The 27,142-nt window shown below is 41.4% G+C and overlaps 1 protein-coding gene across 1 annotated transcript in view; it reads right to left on the bottom strand.

Annotated features, from left to right (window-relative positions):
- LOC103361381 (voltage-dependent calcium channel subunit alpha-2/delta-1) overlaps positions 1–18,904 on the bottom strand; it is a 73,635-nt gene extending 54,731 nt beyond the window's left edge. The window contains exons 1-3 of the mRNA XM_008287446.1: positions 18,764–18,904; positions 9,550–9,631; positions 8,155–8,271 (exon numbers count right to left, since the gene is read on the bottom strand). Of these exons, the coding sequence (XP_008285668.1) occupies positions 8,155–8,271; positions 9,550–9,631; positions 18,764–18,852 (288 nt within the window). The 5' untranslated portion in view covers positions 18,853–18,904. The remainder of the gene's footprint in view (positions 1–8,154; positions 8,272–9,549; positions 9,632–18,763) is intronic.
- Positions 18,905–27,142: the final 8,238 nt, after the last annotated feature.

The raw sequence follows: 27,142 nt of genomic DNA, 5'->3' as shown, positions 1-27,142 counted from the left end.
AACGATGAAAATTTCCGCTCTTCGTCCTCGGACCCGTTTGCCTCCATCGCTCTCAAAGCCCCTCAATGGCGCGCAGCTCAATACAACTCGATACTGAAGTCAAATTTGATCCCATGCTGCACTAATCGCTCCAATAAAAGAAAAGAAGTTGCATATGCACTGTTTGTTTTAGGTTTTACTTTAACCAACACAAACAAAACCAGAGTTTGCCAGATTTGCCTGGTTTCTTCAGTTTCCTGAGAGTTCCCTGAAGTGGCGTGGAGTGGGAGATAAAGTGTCTCTCTGGATTTTTTATTTATTTTTTTAACATCCCTCTTCACTCCATCCAAAATCCTTCACTCACCACTTGCACGTGCTCAGATCCACTCACATGGACCAGATCAACATCACTAGATACTAAAAACATTTGAAAATCACAAATGAAAGACATTTTAAAGAAGTGTAGTGTTGGAGTCGAAATTCCAATATATTCAAATCTACTTCGGTTTCCAATATTGGTCGTCAGTTTCTTTGATTACGAATAATCAGCACTGAATCAGACCTGAAATCAACACACTGGTCCACCCCTAGTTAAAAACAGGGTTGTAGACTCTAATTAAAAATGATCAATTCACATTATAATGAGCTTTATCAAACAAAACTATGCTTGTGTGAAGAAAAACACAAAGCTCACTGCAACATCTCTCTGCTGCCTGCTGTGTGAGCCCCTCCACCACCCCGGCATCCCCATATGAAGGGGGGTATTAACGCCGCATCACTCCCTGATATCTATATGAAAACATAATTGGCACCTTAATTCTAATTACATTGCGCTGCTATAAAACATTTAAACACAAGTTGTCTGATTAAACTCACACTTCTCACAACACAACGAACGAGGTAAAAGACGAGGAGGTTTTCCTCCGAAACCGCCGATATCTTGGTGCCTGTTTGGATGGATGTCTTTCGTCGGTGTTTTATTAGATCGCTTTTTTGTATTAAAGAGTTCTGCAGCATCAATAATTAAGTTTTTAATTAAAGTGTATACAGACAGCGAGATAAAGAGAGAACAGGCTGGAGGTGGGGAGGCAGAGATGTGTTGAAGTAATTGGATTTAGCCTCGAGCACATCACACACTCTCACTAAGTGGTCAACTACATTTGACAAACATTTTCAGTCATCGCTCTCCCCCTCTCTCTCTCTCTCTCTCTCTCTCTCTCGCTCTCTAAGAAGAATTAGATGTTGAATGTGATAAGTAGAAACATCTCGTCTGTGTTATTGCATGTGCGTATGTGTGAATTGTTCGCCATCCATTTCATGTGAGAAGCAGAGACGGCAGTTATAAACCTATTGTGATGCAGGTCTGTGTAGGAAATGTGCACTTCCCTATATGTTACATAGGAGTTATAGTAATACTGATAATGCAATGTAGGTTTTGGGTTTGTGGGAATTTACAGGGGCTGCAAGGTGGAGCGGTGGTTAGCACCGTTACCTTGCCGAAGGTCGCCGGTTCGCATCCCGGTGAGGACACCCGGGATCTTTCTGCGTGGAGTTTGCATGTTCTCCCCGTGCAGCGTGGGTTCTCTCCGGGTTCTCCAGCTTCCTCACACACAGTCCAAAAACATGTTGAGGTTAATTGGTGATTCTAAATTGTCCGTAGGTGTGAATGTGAGTGTGCTTGGTTGTCTGTCTCTAAGTGTAGCCCTGTGATAGACTGGTGACCTGTCCAGGGTGTCCCCTGCCTTCACTCTGAGTCAGCTGGGATAGACTCCGGCCCCCCGCGACCCTAGTGTATAGATAATGGATGGATGGATGGATGGATGGATGGATGGATGGGAATTTACAGGATTGGTCTTAATTGAAACATATAAATGTGACTGATAAGAAATTCAGGGAGGAGGTTTTGGTTAATTGGACTTGAAGGTACATACTGGTAGAGATGCATATATATATAATGCGTGGCCTATAATTAAAACTAGTGATGCATGATATTAAAATTTCTGGCAGATACCGATATTCGGACTTCTGATATCACCGATAACCGATATTACCGATATTACTTATATTAAGTAAGCACTGTGAGAACGTGAAAACCACCACAGTTTTCTTTATTATGTTAAAAAAGTAAAACATATTTAAACATATTTAACGTTCAGGTCCAGGACCATTTAAGTGAAAACATCTGCGAAATAGGAGCGATATCAAATGTAGAGACGAAGGTGCTAATGTTAGACAATCATCGTTTTTCATATCAGCTAAATTTGTTCATCGGGCCAATACATCGGAAAAAACACTAATATCGGCCGATACCAATCTGGTCGCCGATGTATCATGCATCCCTAATTAAAACACAACTTTATCACTGTCCCCTTAGCAAAAACCTACAACCTTTGCTTACCACAAGCAGCAATTTGTTGATGATTATTAATTTGCTCAAAATGACATTTCAGTGTGAGAAGGGGAACAGGAAATGACTTGAACGACTAACTTTGTATGTCCCAGTCAGTTTGTATGTGTGTGTGCGTTTGTGTGTAAGTGCCCCCTGTTGAGCTAAAGCCCCGGTATACATTGTAAAACCCTTGATAAAGCGATCTCTCCCCACAGTGTGCAGCCAAGCACTCATTAATAATACATGTTACATTCTGCCACACACTTATTTATGGAAGCATGAGTAGACACACATTGACGCACACTGGTTTCACACACCTGTGGCTCACTAAACTGTGGCCTTTGGAAGGTCACCCATCATGCAGAGTTAGAGATCAGAGAAAGAGAGGCAGGGAAGACAAGAGTAAGGGAAAGACGAAAGGCGAAAGGGAGGATGAAAGTTTGAAAGCGGCTGACAGCTAAGTGAAAATGGCTTGAGTGCCTTGGGCCATTTCCAATTATATTGACATTGCGAGTCCCTCCCAACTTCATATCAAAGGCGCTGAACAAAAAAGGAAGTCCCAACTGCGATGAAGATCCTCTTCATGTATTCTGTCTGATAAACTTTACAGCCGAAAGCCTTCAAACTTAGACGGTTAGTCAGCAAAAATCAGCTCAAACCGCAACTGTAAAATCTGCTGGGACAGTTTACTTATATCAGGTTTCGCTCTGAGTTTGCTGGAGTTTACAGTCGCTGCTACTGTACTGTCTTAGAACCCAAAATGTAAAACCTGCAACAATACAGTGGTCCTCAGATTTATTCATATCCTTCCATTAAAGAAAAGGCAAAAATCACAAAAGTTAATCAAATATCTAGAAACTGAAAGAAGTAATAATAAATAAAAATCTGCTAAATTATCCATCCATCCATCATCTATACACCACTTAATCCTCACTAGGGTCATGGGGGGCTGGAGTCTATCCCAGCTGACTCAGGGTGAAGGCAGGGGACACCCTGGACAGGTCACCAGTCTATCACAGGGCTACACTTAGAGACAGACAACCAAGCACACTCACATTCACACCTACGGACAATTTACAATCACCAATTAACCTCAACATGTTTTTGGACCTTGTGGGAGGAAGCTGGAGAACCCGGAGAGAACCCACGCTGCACGGGGAGAACATGCAAACTCCACGCAGAAAGATTCTGGGTGTCCTCACCAGGACGCGAACCGGCGACCTTCTAGCTGCGAGGAAGCGGCGGTGCTAACCACTGAGCCACCTTGCAGCTGCTGCTAAATTATAATTTAGTGAAATAAGACATTGCTTTTGAATTGTGGTTGAAAAGAATAATTAGAAAAGCAAAAAAAAGAACTGTCCTGGACAAATGAGAGCACTTTGCTGATGAGCAGTGGGCCAAAATCAAAATAGCTGTCAACAGGTGCAGAAGTCTGACTGAGAGTTACAGAAAACACTTGATTGCAGTGATTGATTCAAAGGGTTGTTCAACTAAATATTCGTTTACGGGTCCCATGATGCTTGTTTGCTTGTTGTTTTTTTAAATGCTTTTTTGAAAAAAAAACTTTCTGTTGAACCACAATTCAAAAGCAATGTCATTAATTTTCATTAAATTTTTATTTATTATTACTTTTGTCAACTTATTTCCGTGACAGTTTTTTTTTTTTCCTTATGAATACATCAGAGGACGACTACATGTGGTCCAAGACTCACTTTTCTCCCCATCTCAGCTGTTCTCACTGTGCCAACCATCTTCCTGTGCTCTTTGTCTATCTGTCCATCAAGCCACGTATCCATCATGTTCATGTTCATATGCCCTTCCTTCCCAGCGTTCGCTCATCCATTTATCTCCCCATCCATGCATCTCAGGACAGAGAATCCAATATCAGTGTGCCTTGAGGTTACTCATAAGAGAGGATGAGACACAAAGACACAATAAAGAGCGAGAAATGATCGATGTTGGGAGGCTGGATCGACTGTCAGCGTTACAAAGCTGACGCCCCTCCTACCGCTCATGTTCATAAACCCTACGCACCTCAGAACACCCACTAACCCGACCTCTCCAGCACCGCTCTCTCTTCAATCACTTGGTTCACGCGCTCGAGCCAGTTTTCACATTGCTGCTTACGCATCTTATGGCACCAGCACACGGAAAAATGATAAGAACACCAGGGTCTTTACTTAACATACACAAGACAGACACTTGGCAGGAGATGTGTTTATGAACATTCATAAATACTCCCTTTCCATTACTAATAAGACAACAATGGCGAGGCCATATAAAGGCAAAGTAAAGGCTGCTGTGAACTCCCTGTGAATGTATAAAAATACAGTTCAAAGTCCTGATATAAATGAGAATCTATGACCCAATTCTGCATTAAAAAAAAAAAAAAAAGAAAAGGGGTGGGATGAGAGAGAGAGAGAGCAGGAAAGAACGTCCCCAGGGTCAAGACTCTCATTATCACATTCCATCCTGCAGAAGAAAGATCTCAGTCCCTGATTTCTGCTCTTTTGTTTACATGCTTCGCCCTCCGTTCTCTCTGCACATACGACACATCTCGACGATAAAACAAAATTAGGTTTGCAAATTTATATAAACACATCCCCTCACCGCTGAAATATTAGTGGGCTGTTACAACATGACCAACACAACAAGTATTCGTTATTCAGATAGCAGCTTGTGCCAACATAGAGGCTGCCAGAAGGTTGTCCTGAACTATTCCCTCAGAGGAAACATTTAGATACGGAGAAGCACCAGAGATCTCGTCGCTAATAAGGTCCTTACGCTGCTGTGAATGAAAATTTGTCCATTTAAAGGGCTTTGGACTTCAACCAAAGCCACAGTTACCACACTTGGGAAACTGAGCCAAACAAATAAATAAATTGTACCCAGATGGTGGTGTGACTATAACGCAATACTTTATGTTTTGGACAATAAGTTAATTAGCAGATTTAACCATGCATTCCTTATGTGATTATGCCATTATGGTTACACTGTATATGTCCAATTTTAATTAACACTATGATTCAGCTTCATATACTCTATAATTTATACCTATGATGTAATTATAGTAGTTCTGATTACGTTTGCTAATGCAGGAGCTTCAAAGACCGTAAGACTTCAATTCAGCTTCAGTTGCTGTGTCTGGATATTTTTGCCCTTTGAATCCATAATATCAAAGGCAAAGTATAATGAATATAAAGTTATCATATTAAAGGTACACATTTAGTCTCAAGAGTTATTAGGTTTCAAGATCCCAGCTTCTCAGATCTCACTGATGCTAAACTATAAAAGGTGCAGCAGCTCAGTGTTGCTGTGTTCAGATGAGACTTGACCTTCTATGACGTTAAACAGCTACCAACCACAGGCATATTTTCCAGTGGAACATTGTAATATTTAAATGTTAGTTAACCATATCCATCACTCGAAAGGTCGATCATCAGCCCACAGTGCAAAATCCAGTCAAACAAAGTCTGTCCACCAAGATCCACATGTGAGCTGAATGAACTGAGCTCATTCGTTTTAATAAAGAAGTTGGAATGGCAAAATTATTACACACATCAATCAGCCATAACATTAAAACCACCTACTATCGTGTAAATCCCCCTGCCTAGACAGCTTTGACCAGCCGGGGCAAGGACACGGGACCTCTGAGTGCTTCCTGTGGTGTTTGGCACCAGCAGATCCTTTGGGTCATGTGGGTTGTGGGAGAGGGGTTCTCAGCCCAGAACAATGTTTATTTGAGTGGTACATGCTAAAATAATCTGCACATGAATTCCAGGACCCAAGGTTTCCCAGTAGAAATATGGCATTGTAACAAGATGATTGATGTTTGTCAGGGGTTTTAATGTTGTGGGCGATCAGTTGACGTTGTCCAGACTTACAAGCACCTGGGAGTGAGTCTGGACAACAAGCTGGAGTGTGTCCGCTAACACAGAGGCTGTCTACAAGAAGGGCCTGAGCCAGCTCGACTTCCTCAGGAGGCTAAGGCCCTTCAATGTATGTGTAGGAGCAGATCAGGAAATGCTGTTCTGTAGTCGGTGTGACTGGGTCTCACGTTAATGTGTTGATTGTCAGTTTTGTCAGGTCGGAACCTTTCTGTCTAGGTAGGGTTTCCAACCGGAAGGGGACCAATCAGTTTTTGACCACTGAGCGACACGCTCAGAGTTACTGGATGTATGGATGTTGACTGAAATATACACTTTTTTAGAAGATCTGGATATCAAATAAAGCAACTATGTGCATTGTAAAGCAATAGAAGTTTGACTTTAATTCATCAGCCAGTGTATGGCTGGTGTAGTGTATGGACTTGGGTGAGAGTGTACGAGTGAGAGAGGGTGGGCTGCCCTTGGGGCTGGGTGAGAGGGTGTGTGAGAGAGAGTGAGTATGAAGGGGGTTTCTTCTGTCTTTTTATATATTTATTAAGTTTTATTAGTCTCAAGCACTGACCAAGAGTGGCAACTCTAATGTCATTGTGTTTGATACTATGTATTTTATGCAATGACAAATAAAGCTTCTATTCTATTCTATTCTATTCTATTCTATTCTATTCTATTCTATCAGACATAGGTAATATAGCACGTCAATTAAGTTTTCCTGTTTGGATTCCCTCAGTGGCTTCAAGCATTGGCTTAGCCTCTACAGTATGCAGCCGCATGCTACTAATGTTTTATCAGTCTGTGGTGGCGAGCGCCATCTTCTTTGCCGTGGTGTGCTGGGGCGCAGGCATCACGGTGACGGACGCCAACAGACTGAACAGACAGGAAAGCCCAGTCTGTTGTTGGTCACCCTGGAGGAGGTGGTGGAGCAGAGGAGGCTGACCAAACTGCTGGTCATGATGGACAACACCTCCCACCCCCTCCATAACACTGTGGACAATCTGAGGAGCAGCTTCAGCAACAGACTGATACAACCCTGCTGCTCCAAGGAATGTTACAGGAAATGATTCCTCCCGACAGCAAGGAGACTTTTCAATGCATCTGGCAGACCGCAATAGGACTCTATCACTTTATCTGCTGATGAACCCACTGTACATACTGGACAGTCTACAGTCTAACCTCACTGATTATATCTGTAAACTTATTTGCACCTACTTAAATCTAAGCACATCATCATTTGCTCTAGGGCTGGATCCGAATAGCCGATTATTCATTCGCTGTGGTGGGATCGGGATAGCAATTTTGATCTCCGAATATTTCCCCCCCAAACATTCGGGATATTTGGCATTAATTGGGCCGAACAGAAATTGCTATTGGGACCAATTTGCACATTCTGTTCATTTACACATTTCTGTACCTCTCTTGTATATTCTTGTAAACTAGGTAGACTTTTCTTTCTATATCTAATTTTATTTTACCGTCATTTTATACCCTAATACCCCTAATATCCTGTGTTGTCTTTTTGCTTTCGTTTACCCCCTTTTGTTGAATATTCATGCTGCTGTAACAACTGAATTTCCCTCTGGGGATTAATAAAGTCAGTCTAAGTCTATATGCATCCTGATTAATATTAGATTTAATGCAACTAGCAATGTCTTGAAATTTGCATGAATAAATGTCACAGCCGTGTCACCAATATCTACTGCACACAACATATCTTCAGCGTTACGCTTTAGCTGTTGAGTATGCGTGCTGAAGTCTGCAGGAAAAACAGATGGAAAACTGCACTCTGTCATGGCCCTTGTTAATAAAGAGTTTCTCCTGCACAGCATCAAAAGCTGCAAAAAAAACCCAAAAAAAAAACACAGCAAACTGACAGTTGGTTCCTCTGACTGGGGTGAGTCCTACCTTCAAGGCAGCAGACCTCTTCCGCAGCAGCTGTTCTATGTTCCTCGCTGCTCTGGCCACCAGCTCCTCCGCATCATTTTGCTCCACGGTGTAGAGGTGCGAGTTTCTCTGAAAAATCTAGACAAACAGAGAAAAGAGACGATGTACACGATCACACATGTAACTGATGACTCAATAAATCCTGATTTTTTTGTTTGTTTTAGTCAGATAAAATTTGATTTGATGTTAACATAATGTATCTACAGTTGTGACTCGATAATCCGACACTAAATATAAAACCTTCTTTTATGTCGGATAGCAAAGCTGTCGAGATACAAGGAGGGCTTGATGCTTGAAGGCTCATTTGTTGTTAATATTTATTGTTTCTAGTTGTTATAATAACTAGTGTATTGTTAGAACACTGCGCAATGCTGGATTTCACGCCTACTTGACCGGTGCGCTTGTACATGTTCCCCCGGGGTGGAAGTGGCCGGAACGCACAGGCAGTACTTGGCTGCTGTTAGCGGTCACAGTTCTGTTTCCACCATCGGTGGTGGCGGTGGCGGTGGGGGAGTGGCGGATACGCTCCACCGTTACCATCCATGTTTACTTCCATGTGTGACGTCGTCGTGTCCTCTTCTGCGCATGTGGGACACTTTTGGGTCGTACACATTTCACACAGCAGATCACATACAAGTCGCCTTTAATTGGAAATATGAACGAACTTGCAAAAAATCGGATTTCACAAAAAAATCTGAATTGAGCATGAAGTCCTGCAGTCTGAATGTAGCCAATCTGTCGGATTGTTCAGTCAGATAATACACCGTTATCCTTATTTGTGACATAAAATGTCATGTCGGAGTCAGAACCCAAGGCTGTCGGTATGTTAAGGCTGTTTTTAATGGGTTCTGTTCGTTTTCCCTAAAAACCTGTCAGGTAGCAAGGTTTCTGCTTGTTAAGGGTCGGATCATCGAGTCACAACTGTACATGTTGTTTCTAGGTTTTTTTCAATCAAAGAAATCCAACTTTGATTGTTTGCTTCTTGTGATTCATGGCATTATAATTGTATCATACTTTATGGAAGACATTTTTGACTTCTCTCTACTTCTAGCCATGGTTGTGCTGTTTCTATATTATATTTATGCCATATCTATATCTTATATTGCAGCAAGGAATAAGCCCATAGTGCTTAATAATATAAAGCAAACCAAGAAATACTGAAAACCTTGCTACTCGACAGGTTTTTCTAAAAACCTGTCAAATAGCAAGGTTTCCGGATTGTTAAGGGTCAGATCATCGAGTCACGACTATACTTGATGCAACGGCATATGTAGGGAGATCCATAGCAGTGTTAAATTTGGATTATGCGCTCTCTTTATGCATGTCTGTGTGTGTGTAGCCTTTAGCTGTTTATACCTCAGTGAGGCTCTTCCCAGCTGTGGCCGTGTCTGCCAGGGTGACGAGCTCTTTCTGCATCTGATCAACCCATTCTTTAATCCTGTGGGGACAAAGCAATGCACACAACCCATCCTTGTAACTCAGATGCAACGAGTTTAGAAGAGACATCACACAGATTTCACAGCGCAATTAAACTGTCAATCAAGCAATCTTACATCTATCATCCGGACCGTCCAGTCGCATGGCATCAAAACAAACAAGGCCAAAGAGAATCGCTCTTACGGGTCGGGCAACATGTCAACCAATCAAACCCGAAGCACCGGCAACAAATACGATGTCATCCAATAAAACACGAGTCACTGGGTGTCAACCAATACGATTAGTTTGTGAGAGTTCAAACACAAAGTCAACCAATCAGATACGTGTCAGCAAGTGTTGTGACTGGTGAGAGTGATGTGAGTGGACAGGCGAGAGGTGTGAGGCAGCCGGGACCAACATGCTGCTCTGGAAGAGATCAGCGTTAGCTCCGGCCTCTCAATGCACTGGATGTATAACAGGAACCAGATAACAGACTCAAAGATGGCTCCCGCTCACTTGAATAACAATTATTGGCCTGATACATAAGCCAGATAAGTTTTCTAGCTTCCAGCTTTGGTTCAAAACTAAATAAGCTCAGCGCATGCATCATACTGGCGTGGTTTATCTCTCCTTAATAAAGTGGCCATGGACAGAGATTGGTAAGAGGAGAATGATGAAGGCCAAGGATATCAAGCATTAACGCCCTAAACCCTAAAACTCACCAGTGGGTTTGAAATGCATGGTATCTTTTTTAAGAAATCACTTAAATTACGCGATTTATCGGAGCCAGAAACTGTAAAAACAGAAAGAATCATCAGAGTTTCAACTGTCTGATGATTACTGAACTACACATGTGTGACATACCATCCAGTCTAAAAGCTAAACCAGATCTGAGTTTATAACTGTGAGATTTTACCAAAAACACTTTATTCCACAGGTATCATTTTAAAAAAACAACAACAGTTTTGCAGTGACTACAGTTGGTGAAAAACAAACAGTTCTGTACTTCTTGGTGGAACCATACAACCAATATTTACTCAGCTGCAACCAACAGTCATCTGACAAACATTCAGGAACTTTTTGAAGACAGCAGACGAGTATGAAAACAAATTAGAAATGTAACTGATAAAATATTCATAAGATGTAGAGCAACCATTCTTCCAGTACTGATAACACCTGTGCACACTTGGAAGAATGCTATACAGTCGTGACTCGATAATCTGACACTAAATATAATATCTTCTTTTATGTCGGATAGCAAGGCTGTCGGATTGTCAAGATGGAGGTCGAGATACAAGGAGGGCTTGATGCTTGAAGGGTAGTTTGTTGTTAATTATTGTTCATAGTTGTTATAATAACTAGTAGGGCTGTTCCGAATAACACTTTCTGGTCTCTCGATATTCAGGCCCAATTAATGATGGCTATGCGAATATTCTAAGTGGTCAGGGGAGGGGGGACACTTCCACCCCAGGGGTGCGCTCCGACGGGGTGGAAGTGGCTGCAAGGCACAGGCAGTACTTGGCTGCTGATGCTAGTTTAGTTAGAGGTCACAGTTCTGTTTCCACTGTCGGTGGCGCCGCCGCCACCACCGCCACCATTGTCACCACCCATGTTTACTTCCGAAAACACTGAGCACGCTCGCTGCGTGTGACATCGTTGTGTCCTCTTCTGTGCATGCGGGACACTTTTGGGTCGTATGAAGTTCACACAGCAGATCACATACAAGTCGCATTTAATTGGAAACGTGAACGAACTCGCAAAAAATCCTCATTGAGCATTAAGTCCTGCAGTCTGAATGTAGCCAATCTGTCAGATTGTTCAGTCAGATGATACGCCATTATCCTTATTTGTGACATAAAATGTGAAGTCGGAACCCAAGGCTGTCGGTATGTTAAGGTTATTTTTAATGGGTTCCGTTCGTTTTCCCTAAAAACCTGTCGGATAGCAAGGTTTTCTGATTGTTAAGGGTCGTATTATCGAGTCACCACTGTACATGTTATTTCTAGGTTTTTTTTCAATCAAAGAAATCCAACTTTGATTGTTTGCTTTTTGTGATTCATGGCATTATAATTGTATCATACTTTATAGAAGACATTTTTGACTTCTCTCTACTTCTAGCCACGGCTGTGCTGTTTCTACATTATATATATGCCATATCTATATCTTATATTGCAGTAAGGAATAAGCCCATAGTGCTTAATAATATAAAGCAAACCAAGAAATACCCAGAAACCGTTTGGGGGTTAGAGGATAAACAGAAACAGTGACCTGGTAGAATAATCAGACTCATGTGGAAGTGAACCTCGTACGATAGGATTTCAGGAGCCAAGCGCTTGTGCACATGTAGATCCATTAATTCACCATATTGTACGGTTTGCTGCCATGCATGCACTCCCGTTCACGTGCGAGTGTATCTGAGTGCATCCAGATAATGAGACAGTTCCATTAATAATGTATGAGAATGATAACAGGTTGGCGTAGAATACAGATTGCATTCACTTTAACACAGATTCAAGTGCGATCGTCCCCAGTGGTAAAGAGACGTATCATCCCCGCACACACTGACTGGAGTAAACATAGAAAACCGGATATTCGTGCTCGGAAAATATTCTCAGAAGCTGTCATTGCGGCGGGGTAATGAAAGTCAATTTACAGTAGGTGCAAAACATCAACAGTGACACTCAAGACAGCCAAGGGTGGTAAGAGAGAAAGGTAAGGTGGATCAAAAAAAAAAAAAGCCACAAGAACTGGGAAAGATGCATCAGAGGCACAAAATCCACAGTGGATGTGAGAAATTCGGTGCAAGTATACTCGTGGAGAAAGATGAGACATCCTGCAAGGGAGGGAATACCAGTGGGGATAGCGCAGTGTGAAATTCTGTTGTTTAGAAGAAGCTTAACGAGTAAAAGTCAAGACATCTTGGTCGTTGCTTCTCTAATTCAGATTTGCAAAAGGGGGGCCTCTTGAACTCCCTCATCACTTTTGGGGGGGAAGGTCTTCCACTGTGGAAATGTCGTGACCTGTTGTGATCAACACATGAAAAGCTAACTGTGTGATGTCTATGCATAACTGTTAGACCCGATTCTTGAAGCCCAAGAACAAACCAGAGAAATCTTCAATTCTCAGATGTAGAATTTGTTCAGGTCACAGGTAAAGTGAGGCAGCGCTAGAATTCAGAGGGACAGAGAGCAATCCCATGTCCAGCTGAACTGAGTTTTTTTTGGGTTCAGGTTACAGATATCTTCTTGTGCTGGGACTGCCCCGTACAGTACAGTCAGAGGTTGGACTTGTACGCTACCGGTTTAATCGGCCAGTTACTGTGACGTGAACAGGCTAGCCACTGTGGAAGTTTACTATCAAAGACTTAGTGCATTTTGCATTTAAAAGAAATTTGCCAGTAATGTTTACTTGATTATTTTTAATTAAAAAAATAAAATAAAATAAAAATCTTGCTGGCAAGTAAACTTTACTTGACATTTTTAAAAATTACCTCGCTGTTTTCAAGTAAATGGCACTCCAAATGTTTTCAGTGTCCAACCTAATTTTCATAGTGGACTCTTTTTGGTGGATTTCCTCAGTTGAGTTCTTTCCAATTTCTGGTCGGGTTTCATTTCCAGGGTTGTGGTCATTGTCAGTCAGTCAGTGAGGTTCTTAAGTCTCAGTCAGTGTTCTGTCTGTAGGTCTGAGTCAGCGCACAGTGTGTCTTATGGAACCAGTTGCTCATCCCATCTTCTCTCAACCATACCTTCACCTTTAAAATAAAAACCATTCTCAATCTGCTGAAACCCTCTCTACCTTCTTAACTACTTTCTCTGCATTCCCTCTTTGCATCCTTTCTGCATCTTCGTGTTTGCTCTTATCTCTCCTCACACTCTGCTGCTGTCTGCTGCAGAAACAAGTTGAAGTCTGTCTTGGTGGAGCTGTGGCACAATCTCCAAACATTCCTTTCTCCTACATTCCTCTTCTCCAATCTACAAATCTCTCTAACCCCTTCTTATTCTCATCTTTTCAAATTTTCTTTAACCACCTTATCGTTTTCAACCAGTACCGACCCCAAAAAGCTGGATTGACACTCGATCTACAACTTTCTGTGACGTTTCAATGATTATTACACGTATTATTCAAAGGGGATGAATGGCACGAGTGGAGGACCCAATCAAGAACCTTCTACATGGAGTCTAACACCCCGTGTGCTTGATAGTTGAGGGTTTTCCAGCCTGTTCACTCGTTTTAATTCACCACCCCAAATAACACCCTAAATAAAATATCCCCTTTTATGCTCATCCAATCCACATGCACACAACTACTTCAGATCTGTGTTAGTGCTGGAATTCTCGAGCAGTCTGGACTGTCCGATACGCTGACACATGCACAGTAAAAATATCAATCAAGTAGGAAACCACCCCACATCTGTATGAAAAATAACGAACTTATCACCGTGTTCCTATGAAAAGTAAACTTATCCCTGAGTCCTCATTAAGATTTTTATCTTCTCAATTATGCCGGCATTTTATTTACATATATATTTTTGAAAATGTCTCTCTTTTTTTTTTTTTTTTAAACTAAAAATACTCGAGTCTTCACCTAAATGTGGTGGAATAACTTATTTATTTATTTTATTTTTTTATTATACTCATCCGCTCAACGGGGGTCTTCGGGCCAATCCCCAGAATTTTTTTAATTTTTGTTTTTTTTATAAACAATACTTGAGTCTGGAATACCGTTTCACAAAATCTCACTTGTGGGAGTCTCTAAGCTTTTCATAAATGGCCAATTTCACTAACCAGGACACTTATTCACTTTCCCTCACATGAGACGATGTGTTTAACACGTTACATGTGACCATTTCAGTAAAAATATCAAACAATCATTAATCATTCCCCAAAAGAAAATTACTACGCTTTTAGTGATCAGAGATTAATGTTATTCAGACCATTTGTTTTGGTATGTCCAATGTGCTCACCTTTTTGTTTTAGGCGCCTGGAATAATCTGAAAAAGACTCATCGCCAATCGACTCCGGCGGTCCTCAATCGGACGTGGTCTCAGAGTCAACCAATCCGGGTCACGGCACCAAAATTACAACACAACTCAGGGATCACAGTGCTATGTGGACATGCAACTGGAACAAACCAGCACTAAGAGAATGGTGGAAGCAAGCCTCTTCCTCCACAACGCCTACTTTCCAGTCCAAAGTTCTGGTTTTAGGTTTACCGGCCACATTTATCTGGCTTATGAAAGGTGAAATAACAGAGAGGAGGTGAAGCTGATCTCACCACCAGTAAGGCAGATAATTGTTATACGCTGATAGTTGACTTCAAGGTCTTTATTGCGGCTGAACCTTTGGCTTATTAACTTGTAGGAGCAGCCATGTTCTTTGTTGATCGATATCTGTTGTAAAATGACTTATTTTTTTACTTGTGGGGAAGTCTATCTCGTCTAAAACAAACATATTGTCTTTGAAGAAGAAACATGGCCTTTAGGAGGGTTTGAGCTTCAAATGAAACAGGTCAGGTCTGAAAGGTGCAGATGGTTTTGGTCAGATTTACACCAACACAGAACTCAATCCAAGGAACTCTGTGATACTTTCCCTTTTATTATTCTCATACTGCATATTAATTGCATGCTTAATTTCCACTTTACCTCACATGCTGCTGGGTACACAAGTAGTGCATTTATTAGAAGATATGACAGCAACACAACACTTCCTCTCCTAACTTCACCCCTCCATGCTTCTCCCCTCAGGCCCACTTTTCTCTGTCCCCAAATCTACTAACTGTAGGTGTTTTAGTGGACCTTGGACCCATAAGCTCTCAGAGCCTGGAGCACTGACACGTCAACTGTGAGTTAGAGGTGTGTGTGTGTGTGTGTGTGTGTGTGCTTCCACAGACTTGACATTCAGAGAAGTAGAGGGCCTTCTCTCCCGAGTTTAGCTTCTGTTAAATCTACTGCTACCAGTGTAAATCTTTATAACAACAACTCTCAGGTGCTGACAAATGGATGAGACAAGCCAGGCTGTGGTGCGCTATGTGTGCATGTGTTCTTCTGCACATTCAATATGGATGACATAGACTTTTTTCTTCTTTTTTTCTTTTGCTGGGGGCTTTTGTTTGAAATCTACTTAGAACATTTTTGTCAGAGGATTCATAAAAGTGTCTCATCTGCAGATTAGCTGTGCCTAAGTCTCGCGCGATACTAAACGTCTCGTGTGTTTATTTGCTTTAAGTGCTCGCTAAGAGGCTCGTTGTACACGGGGAAGGGGAAGAAAACACAAAGTCGTGCTGTCGCTTTTTTTTTTTTTTTTGGATGGATAGTTGCAATCAAATCTTTTTGATGAATGTAAACGAATAACATGAGAAAACCTCTGCGCAGCTCCTCAGCCTTTAAGCATGCATTTCTAAGCATCCCTTGAAGTCCCAACCTCAGTTAATAACAGTGAACGCTGGGAGGTGAAGCCTGCTCTCAGCCCATCACGGCTAATAAAGTCAGATTACTTGTAATGTATCTCATTTTAGCTTTTTCCACACGAAAACAAACAAGACAAAGTAGTGATGCTTAATGTCTGATCATGTTTCTCACTTTCGGCGCAACATTATGAGGTGGGCTCTTATCAGTGGCTATAATAACCTGGTGATTTAGAGAGGCCTGGGTGGAAAAAAAGAAAAAAAAAACAGTAATAAAGTCAGTGTTGTTGAGCTGAGGTAGCAACATTTTTCTGCTCTGGTTGCTGGGCTTTGATTACTGCAGCCTGTAGTACAATGTTAGATAATTAAACACACACACACATACGTACACATGCAAACGCACAGACAAATGGCAACTGGGTCAGACACTGGCCTACATTGTTTTACAGACACAGGAAGAGCAAATGAGAGCGAAAAAGAAGAGGCAGAGAGTTAACACAAGAAAGACGGAGACAGATGTTTTGGCACAATCATTTTTGGAACTGGAGAGAGTAATGAGCTTGGCCCATAGTGTGCATCTCAGTGGGCGGCTGTGTGAAACTACAGTCTAATTACACATCATTACGGAGGCAAAGGCAGAAGCAGTCCGGTCCAGACAGCAAAGCGGAATGAGGCATGGAAACACCAACTGTAATGCACCAAAACAACCCGCGGTGCTCTGCTCACACTCTGTAGCCTCTACACAAACACCCAGGTGGCCAATTCAGTTCTTGTTCAGCCTGACCCAGATACTAAACAATGCTTTGATATGAAGTTGAGGATTTCGGATCAAACTCTGACCACCTCATCAACCCTCAAGTCTGGGAAAGTTCTGCTCATCGGGTTTGTTGGATATTCTACAGCCAGCATCAGTTATGAACTCAAAACAAAATCTGGTCTTCCGAGGAAGCAGTTTTCCCGCTTTTTTTTTTTTTTTTCCCGCTTTGAAATGTTGCTCCAGACATCTGAGGAAGTGCAAAATGATTTGTCTCCAAAGTATAGTAGAACAACAGAGCTATTTAGGACCGTAAGGAGACAGAACAGCGCCTCATTACAGTTTGCCAAACTGCTCATCCCTAATGAGTATATGTTTCCTCTCCATCCATTTGATCAGCGTAATTCAAAACGGTGCACCTGATGAATAAAAATCCAGTTCATCCTGATTTCTTTTGCCTCATTTCAAGCTTTCTATTGCGTCTCATCAGCATGCCCTCCAAACAAAAAACACATTTTCTTTGGTTTTCAATTCCTTTCCCTTCAAAAACACATTACTGCTACGCTTATATTCCTCTCATATCCCTTTTCTTAGTGATATATGCAGGGCACAACCATACATCTGCTGATCACTTTTAACTCCTTTGTTCACTTCAAAAATCTATTTTTTTGATTACGAAGAAGGACTAAATGAGAGGTTGTAGATTTTCCTCTGTGCTCCACAACCATTCAAAAAAAAAGAGGAGAGCCCATGGAAGTATAAAGGCTTCCTGAATGACTGAATGGTTCCCAAAGCAGACTTCCTTTTATTTATTTCCTTTGCTTGCTTCTGAATGCTAAACCGTCTCACCTGCAAGCATCTTGTAAACACGAGACGTCTAATGGAGCTGATTTGGTGAACATATTTACTCATTTCCCACTGAGCAGATTTCTCATTTAGCACAAAGGCTGTTACCCGTTCAGCAGTTCTTCGCTCTCGCCATTAGGTTGTACAAACGCACGGCTGTTTGCTGTGTATACCAGGACAGTCTGCCTTCTATTGAATCAGTGGCAATTACATTTGGGTTTCCATATCAAGAGTGAATCTGAAATCTCATTCATTCATGCATTTTTAAGAATCGTTCTGCCCTCAGTGATGGATTGGACAAAATGTTTTTTTTTTAAAAATGATGCCAGCATTTCAAACTTTTTATTCAAGTAAACCAGAGGACATGACTTCTGGATTTTCTGCGTTATTCAATTTCCAATAAGGTGCAGCCTCACCACAACTCTAAACAGAACAATCAGCTCTTATTTCTTAATTGACTGACAGACAAATCAACACTCAAACAGCAATTACATCTTTTTTTTTTCTCCCCCCTGATGCTGGTTAAGCTCTATGCTATGTTGATTTCCCATCTGGGATTCAGACTCTTGCATTATAATAGTGTCTGTTCCTTTGATTGAAGATGCTCAAGAAAACCATACCAACACTAAATCCGATCTGCATTTCAAGAGGACTTATGTGTGAAATCCAACAGTTGAGGATGAGAAATGCAGCAATTCTGCAATATTTCTCTTGTTAGGGCTACCAGACGTTTAAAACTCAAAGGGGCCACACAGACAAAAGGCCAACTTTTTATTGTCATTTTACATAAAGCAGCGATCGAAGTCACCGTAAAACTCCAACCACAACTTCTACAGAGGAGCTGTCACTGCTCTCTGTGGCGACAAAAAAAACTGCTGAGCGGCATGAATCAACGGGCGGAGGTGAGGAAGCGTCCAGCACCCTCCGCGCGTCTTCCTCCAGATGACCACCGGCGCGCATGAATGGAGCGACCTGCCCACCACACACTCTCACACCCACGTAAACCGAGCAGCCGAGACACACACACACACATACATACCGAGTGGATTTGTCTCTAAACGGTGTGGAACAAGTAGTGTGCCACACAAAAAAAACCCATATCGGGGTCGTAATAGGATTAACCAGGAGCTTCTTTTTTTTTTTTTTACTTACATGAGCTGTGTCGGGAACTGCGATGCCAAACAAACGTCCTGACATAGCAGGACTAGAAACACCCAGGCTCGTACCCTGCAGGTATCCATTGTAGAATAAATAAATAAATAAATATATAAATAAAATAAATAAATAAATAAAGCGAGGGGGGGAAATTCCCCGACGCGCGTCAATATCCAATCTTCTGCTGCTTCCCCCCCTTTCCGCCGCCGATGAATGGAGCGATGCGCGGAAAAAAAAAGCAGCGTGTGTGGCCGTCTGTCGCTGCTTCACAGATTAACCAACACTGACACCTCTAATCTGATCACTCGGCCATCCAGCGCTCTAACAGGTACTGCTGGAGATTTCAGACTCCCTCCCTTCTCTCGCTCTCTCTCTCTCTCTCTAGCTCTTCCTCTCTCTCTCCTGTTGTCCCTGCTCCTTCTCAGTCTACCGAGAAAAAAATAAAAATAAAAAAATAAAAAAATCCAGTCATGGGTACTTCTGTGTAACACTCATCTGCGCCTTAACTGACTTTACGCACCATCCCTGATTTTTACGCACCATCCTTAATATTGTTGGGCTACAATATAATCATTCCAAACAGCATTTAAGCAGCAAGAAGATTTGTTTTGGTCCTTGAAAGCACCACAGTATGCTTTCCCCCTTCCTCTTGCCCTCACTGTGTTCAGCATTCCATATTGTGAGTAACAGATTGTTTTTTACCTCCCTATAAAGAAACACCTGCTAAAAGGAGGGTCTGACTGCAGGTACCACCCACACAACCATACGCATGCTGAATACAGATACGTCCTTTCTTTTTTTTTTTTTTTGCTTTTTAAAATGCCTTACAACCTGCAACCTGGAGGTATGGGAGAATTTACTTTGCTTTGATTGCACAGCCATTATCAAGTGCTCCTGGCAGCATGGGAGGCGAGCTGTCCCACACGAGAATGGCTGCCGGAGTGACAGATGTATTGATTTCACGCGTACAGTGTAAAATCTGATGAGCAGAGTACAGTAAAAGCCCGATAACTGTCAGCGCCGGTCGTCGTACCTGTTTTATAAGGTGAAATTTGTGGCCGTGTGCTCTGCAGCCCAACACAAATGCATACGTTGTGGTGTGTGTGCAGGCTCTGGCTCAACTGCAGTATACAAACATCCCAGCTTTACATCATCTTAGACTAAAAAGCATCAACACTTTGAATAATTGAATAACAAGTGAAATCATAAACCTACTTTCTGTGTGTGTGTGTGTGTGTGTGTGTGTGTGTGTAATTCAGGCCTGGAGGGAGGGCAGGGCAGCACAAGCAGGATGCTTGGGGATTTGGTTATCAATCGTTGCTTGGCAACCACACACCATCTCTCTTGTCCTCTCACCCTCCCCTCCTCCCTTTCCCCATTTCTCTCTTTGTCTCTCCCTCCCCACCTATCCACTGCTCTCACTGTACTGCACTGTTGCTCCCCCCCCACCCTCCACCCCACCATTACTTTCTCCCCTCTTCTCACCCCCACTCGCCTCCCCCCCGTCACATCACCTTCCTCATGTTTTCTCTCACCACACCTTTCTCACACTCATTTCCCCTCGCAGACGGAAAGGATGCACCCGCTGATGGGATGGAGAAAAAAAATATATAATTGAATGGTGAAAACTGGAGAGGGGGCATGGAGTGGAGGGACATAATAGCAAAGAGGAGTGTGAAGAGGATGGAGAGGTGGATGTCTCTTCTGCAGACATCCTCATTCAGGACTTTCTTTTTTTTTTTTTTTTTTTATTAATTGGGAGTAGCTCTCAATACAAGCTGTATTGGGAGGAGGCATGTCACATTGTCACCGGCACTGTTACACTCCTTCTCACACAGTCTAGGATTTATTTTTGGTAAAAGACCTGAATTAAATGTGGCATCTGCCAGACAGACCCTGATAGACTGAATCTGTTGGATGCAAGTATAGCGTCGTCCACAGAGGATGGTTACATGACTCAAATCATTACATATTAGAGAATGTAATTTATGCAATAAATGAGAATTTAAATAACAAATAAGTCCACTGATTTTCATACAGAAATCCACCAACAGCATCAACATTGCTACGTTATAAGTAGAAAATAGAAACCACTTTTTGCATATCAGCCTAATAAGCTGATCCTGAAGAGAGCAACTTGTACACTTAACTAGCAATAATGTTGATGTGAGCAAGAATCAGTGGTTAAAGATCAGCTGGGCAGTCCAGTGAAGACTGGGGTTATCTGACAGAGGATACTGCCATCTGGTGGTGGTGCAGTGAAATCACAATCATTGCAGTAAAAGAATGATGGATTAAACCAGCTGCACTATTACAGAGAATTAAACACAGTCTATGAACTCTTCTGTTATATATATACATGTAACACATATTCTTACTTTAATCACTATTATATTTTTATATTACAAACAAATCTGAGTTAATAAACACGGAGCCTCTGAGGCACTAAATACTTTCTTTCTCCGAAACCCCACTCACATCAAATTACTGTAAATCATGTGTCTGTGGATAAAATTGAATTAGTTAAACAGAAATGAATATAAAGGACATAATGTAATTGAATGTAGCCCACAACATCTGTAAGCAAACATCAGACTTATTGAGAGTAAACCACTGAACTAATTAACAAACTTAAAATCGAGACAGAAAAAAGTAAAGTCATGACATGCACCGACTACTTAAAAAAAAAAAAAAAAATTTCACAGGGTGCTTAGGTCTCTCAATAAAGCAGAAAAGCAATAACAGCAGAAGGAATTGTAATAATAATTTAAAAAAATGTAGTAGATTTTGTATACTAGTAATGAGGAGCATGGCGTTGTGGCTGTCTGAGCTACAGTGAAGCGACATTTCTGACAGGACACTTTGTCACATTTAACCATTTTTATAAAGAATGACATGCATTTGTGGAGCAATCTGAGCAGGCATGACACAGACAGTCTCTGAGATCACAGACCCCCCAAACCTGTGTTCCCAGAGGGAGCAGCCGAGCTGAGTCACCTGCTAGTGAAATGGAACATAATGGAATTGTCCTATGTGTTGTGACAAGCTTGTCCCATTTCTTTTCAAATCACGTGAACCTGCACGACCTTCTAATCTGAATGCAGCAAACCAGTGGCACCGTGAATGCAAACAGAAGGACATCCACCGAGTCATGCTTACAGTGAACTGATACAAGGGAAGTATGGCATGTGAGGTATGAGGCTAAGTGTGGGTTGAAGTGTGTCTCATTTCCTGTGAGTCTATAAAAGCCAGCATTGACCTTCTCATCTGGATGGCTTCAGCAGCTTGCTGAATTTGAACAGATAAACATTCAGAAAGATGCTATTCAAGTGAGCTGATACAAAGAAAATATACCATCAAGCGTGATGCACTTCCTTTGAGTCGTGCAGGGATGACCTTCTCATCTGAATGACGGGACTGAGCTTTGTGCTGAACGCAAACAGATGAACATGTGACAAGACGCTAGTAGTGACTGCAGCGTCTCTAACAAAGGAAATACTCTAAACAAATACTCCATGCATGGCTTCTGAGCTGACAGTATGTTGTTGGCATCTGGGCAGATAAACCGTACACATCCTACAGAGGACCGTGGTGAGTGGAGGGTGGACCTGGAGAAGCAGAAGTGCCAGTGCAGAAGGAATGGATTGTGTAGCTTAAGAGAGAGACCACAGTGTTAGCACAGGATGTACGCAAACCTACATCTGAACCTCACCTACTGCATTGGTTAGCCTTTCCAGGAACCAAGTCGTAGAAAAGAAGGAATTGGTTCGGGCTATAACTATCGGTGCACCTGTGTCATAATAAGTAGTTTTCAGTGCTCAAGGTTAATGTAAACATGCTCAGCTGAGGAGACTGCAGATATAGTGAGGGTCATGCAAGAGATTAAACCTCTCAGAGCATGAGGTGAAATTCTAAGAACCACCAAAAAACCGCAAGAAAGACGACTTCAACAACATATGGATTAAGACACCCAGACTTTAGATGAGAGCTAACTTGTCAGAAACAAAGTGTGAGGGGAGGACGTGTATCGTTTGGATGAGCTGTCTTTGATTCACCGATGGAGGGATTCCAGACAACCTAGAAACTTAAGGGTCTAATGTCTGTACATGCCTCCATGTGGGATCAGCCTAAACTCATGAGGTGGGCTAGACAGGGAGAAACATCAGGGCACAACTAGTGCTTTGTTGTCACAAAACACTTTATTTCCTCTATCAATTATTTCCCTGCAGGATGGGAGATATGATTCAAACAAGGAATCCTTTGGACGTATATCTGCGAAATGTTAGTTACTAAGAAAGTACATAAAACCAACTGATAGAATAAAGCACTTCATTATAAATATACCATTTCAGTGCACATACAACAGCGACCAAACTGTAACTCTGATCACAAGTCATTGTCTAACAATACGATGTCAAGCAGCTTATCCACAGTTTTAAAGAGTTTGAGAAGAATGGACCAAAAAAAGAGCAGCTTGGGAAATGATTTAAGTTTTAACGTTACGGTGACACAACTCATGCTTCACTGTGAGATGAAACAACATTTTGCAAAACTACTGTAATTCCATCTGGCTTGTCCTGGGGCAGAGATGCTCACATCTGTAGGATATAAAGGTATCAAGTCAAGTCCTTGTTATTTCTGCACATTTATGACCAGTAAAGGAATATAACTGGTGTTTTTAAATTGACCAAGTGGAAGTATTGTGGTTAAGACTCTATAGTGGTATTTATGATGTGACTTTAACTCATGTGGGTATGATATAAACCTGGCAAAATTATAGAAAATACTGCTGTACCTGGCTATAATACATAATAAGGCTGGGACCTTGCAGTAATATAAACTGTGGAGATACTCTAACTAATTCAGTATTATAACTAGGACCCTGTGGTTTTGTATATTTTGGAGATTTACATACCTAATTGAACTATCAAGGCTAAACCTTACAATAGTACAACGGTATGAAAACTTCAAAGTGGAAACAAAAACGTGTTAATGTGGAGAGTATATTGATAAATCGATGACTAAACTCGCCAAAAAAATCCAAACTAAATGCTTGTTATTCAGCAAAATCCTTAACAAAGAGTTACGGAGGTACGGGGATTGCTACAGCAACCAAAAGTCAGTCTGACTGCAAACTACTCTTTCCACTGAACTCTGAACGGAGAGCGAAGCATCATTTATAAAGCATCCATGGTGCACCTCTACCTTATATTCTATTCAGTCTAAATACATGATGAGTAGCAGAGAGAAGGTGGGCACAGAAGGACGACGCTTTGAGCCTTTTGATCACGAGGAGCTGATAAACCACTCATATGAATGATGAATGAGATTTCCTTCTGAATACCTGGAGTAGCCAGGCTGTAGGTGGGGTCAATACGGTGAGTTGGGAAGGAGGCGACAGAATGTGCTGACCGTGCATCCCTTCTCAACCTCAAGCTCGGCTACAACTGAAATGTTAACAAGGCCTGGGTCTGAGGAACTGATCAGAACTGTAGCCAGGTTGATATAATTACCTGCCAGTGTGTGGTTACAGAGGTGAGAGCACGTGGCTGGAGGTAAAGAGCCTCACCGGCAGGGGGCGCTGGAGCTGCACGAGACAGCTCTCTCTTGATTAACCGACCCTGACGTCACTCTGGTGGGCGGAGTCTCGTACCTGGAAGCTGGACGGCAGGTAACAGGAGCTGAGTACATTTTTAAATAATCCCGGGTTTCAAGAAACCACAGCGTCCACAGAGGAGAGGAAGTGAGTTAAAACCAACGGACACCTGGAGGAGACACGGCCAGGGGGGGCTGGATGGAGCAGCATCAAGGGGTTCAACATCCTGGTCCCTGCAGAAGGTAAGAACGAATCCAAAATACTGATTTCATCACCGACATGAGGGATCTGTGGAGAGATGATGGTTTGCAAGTCTGTGGAAGTTCATGTAGGAGCAGTGTGGAGAGCAGGCTGAGTGAATGGACGCTGTCTGGGTTGTAAAGCCCGCCGCTGAGCCAGAGGGCTGAAGGCAGGAACGATTGGACAGAGAGGGGGCCTGAGAGTTGTCTAATGTGTGCCTGTCTGAAACTCTATTATTATTATTGTTATTATTATTATTATTAGTTGTAGTAGGATTGCAACAGCAATTATATTTATATATCTAATATTATTATATTTATATTATATATTGTATATATTAAAAACAAATCTGACTGACTGACAGTTGACTGACTGAATGATTATTAGTATTGTTGTATCAAATATATGTTATATTGATTGAAAAAAAAAGTGAGCTTTTACAAGATTGAATTTCCCTTCTGGGATAAATAAAGTATTTTTCATTTTTCATTTCATATTATTATTAGCAGTAGTAGTAGTAGCTGTCGTTATAATACATCATATGCAAATTACATAATTTTGTGAATGCAAATATCAAAAATAATCTGGGAATTGTGGAAATCTGATTACCTTTATGAATGAATATTGTGAATTTATGTACAGTTGTTTTACCACCTGCAGTATCTAGAGTTGAGGTCAGGATGCTGTCTGACTTCTTAACTTTATCCCTGAGATGCTGAGCATTAATGGGATTAAACATATTTTTCCTTTGCTTGACATGTTGGAGTCCTACGAAGGGTCTCCATCTAAAAATAATGTTAGAGTTTTGTCATATGTCTTTGAGGGAAAAAAACCCTAAAAAGGTATTATTACTGTAATTTATTTTTCTGAAAGGAGGAACTTTCTCTTCTTTTCAAAACTAAAAATTCCTCTCCACCACTGCCAAGCAGCCCAGATGTTACCTTGAGTCCACTCTGCCTCCTAGTGGCCATAGGTTGGAATTGCAGCTAAATAAAGCATCATTCACGACCAAACAGTCATTATTACCATTTGAGTTCTAGGTTCTGTTCATAGTAACTGCACTGACTGTAAACTCAGTCAGGAGAAAGACAAAGTATGAAATTCACTGCATGTTTGGCTGTTTTAGTCAAAGCTGCAGAGATGGTGATGAGGAAGATAGTTTAAGTAAAAAAAGAATAGTTAAGATGAAAGTGTGCAGTGTAAAAATAACAAGAAGTCACAATTAGACGTTAAAAATATTTCAACATTCAGCACAGGCACACCAGTGCAGCAGCAGCGCTGTGTCTGGCACTTTGTATGCAGTTCTGTTATTCCATCCATGTTTTTAAGTGCCACAGTGGATTTTTATAGTTGTTGACAATACATCCAGCTTGTGCATACTCAATCTACTATAGTGTGCTACTGTTTGCATACAAGGGTCCATAGAGAGTAGAGGGTCAGGAATGAAGAGCACTTGCCCTTGAGGAGATCCAGTTAATAAATAATGGTTGGACTACTTGGAAAAGAGGAATTCAAGTGTTGCAGAGCGTTACTTTCTTTTAAATAACTGAACAAGGCCCTTTATCACTGTAAAAGTTGTTTGGTCCTTGTGCCAGAATGAGCAACATATCAGCATTCATTCTTCAAAATCCAGTTTCATACATAATTGAAAACATAACCAAGCTCAAGTCAGAATTTTTAATATAGCTCTTCTTAATATTTATTCTTTAGACTCAGGGGAAACGCTGATTTTTTACAGCACGATTTGCATATCTCAACACATCCTGTGTACAACCACAAAACCATAACATTATATGCTTTGTTTTTACACTGAGTGGAAAAACAAGACAATTTTACAAGCATATTTCTTTACACACTCAGCATACAGATAAATCTATACATATTCTCTCTCTTTTGAAACATAATCTTTAGGCAAAATATACTGACAAACCATCAACAAAACATGCAACATCCAAAACATAAAAGTTTCAGACAACTATTGAAGTTGAATAGATTTTTTTCCCCCCCCTTTGTGTTGTTTTTACGGGACGTAGTTGCACAGATAAGTCATCGGTTGACAGCACATGTTTTGATTACACAGTCAACTCCCCTTATACAACTATAGACACGCATTGCTGTACAGTTATTAAGTGATTCTTTTGTCAGTTTTTTTTTTTTTTTTTTTTTTTTTTTCCAACACTCACATGCTCAAACTTCGGACAATATAAACATTCAGTCTTTGTAGAAAATAAACACTTTATGTACACATGTCAAACAACTTGAGTCACATTCACGCCCCTCAGAACAACGACAAATGGATGGTTTTTCACGATTACAGGCAACAGCTGATCTAAACAAACAGATTTAAGCTCGGAGGATGGAAACACGAGGGGTTCGAACAGTCATGACTGAGCGTTGAGATAATTTGTCTTTATTTACCGTACTGTGTGCACGACCTGTTAAGTACACGATGATGTAGTTAAGGGTGATTTCCCTCCTCCCCCGGATTGTGCATTGTGTTTAGGAAACCCCATCGTGTCTGCGTGTTTTTCTTTTTTTTT

Source organism: Stegastes partitus, unplaced genomic scaffold (genome assembly GCF_000690725.1).
Source record: "Stegastes partitus isolate 25-593 unplaced genomic scaffold, Stegastes_partitus-1.0.2 Scaffold501, whole genome shotgun sequence".
NCBI lineage: Eukaryota > Metazoa > Chordata > Actinopteri > Pomacentridae > Stegastes > Stegastes partitus.
The sequence above is the reverse complement of the archived record's forward strand: the minus strand, read 5'-3'. Positions and strand labels throughout refer to the sequence as shown.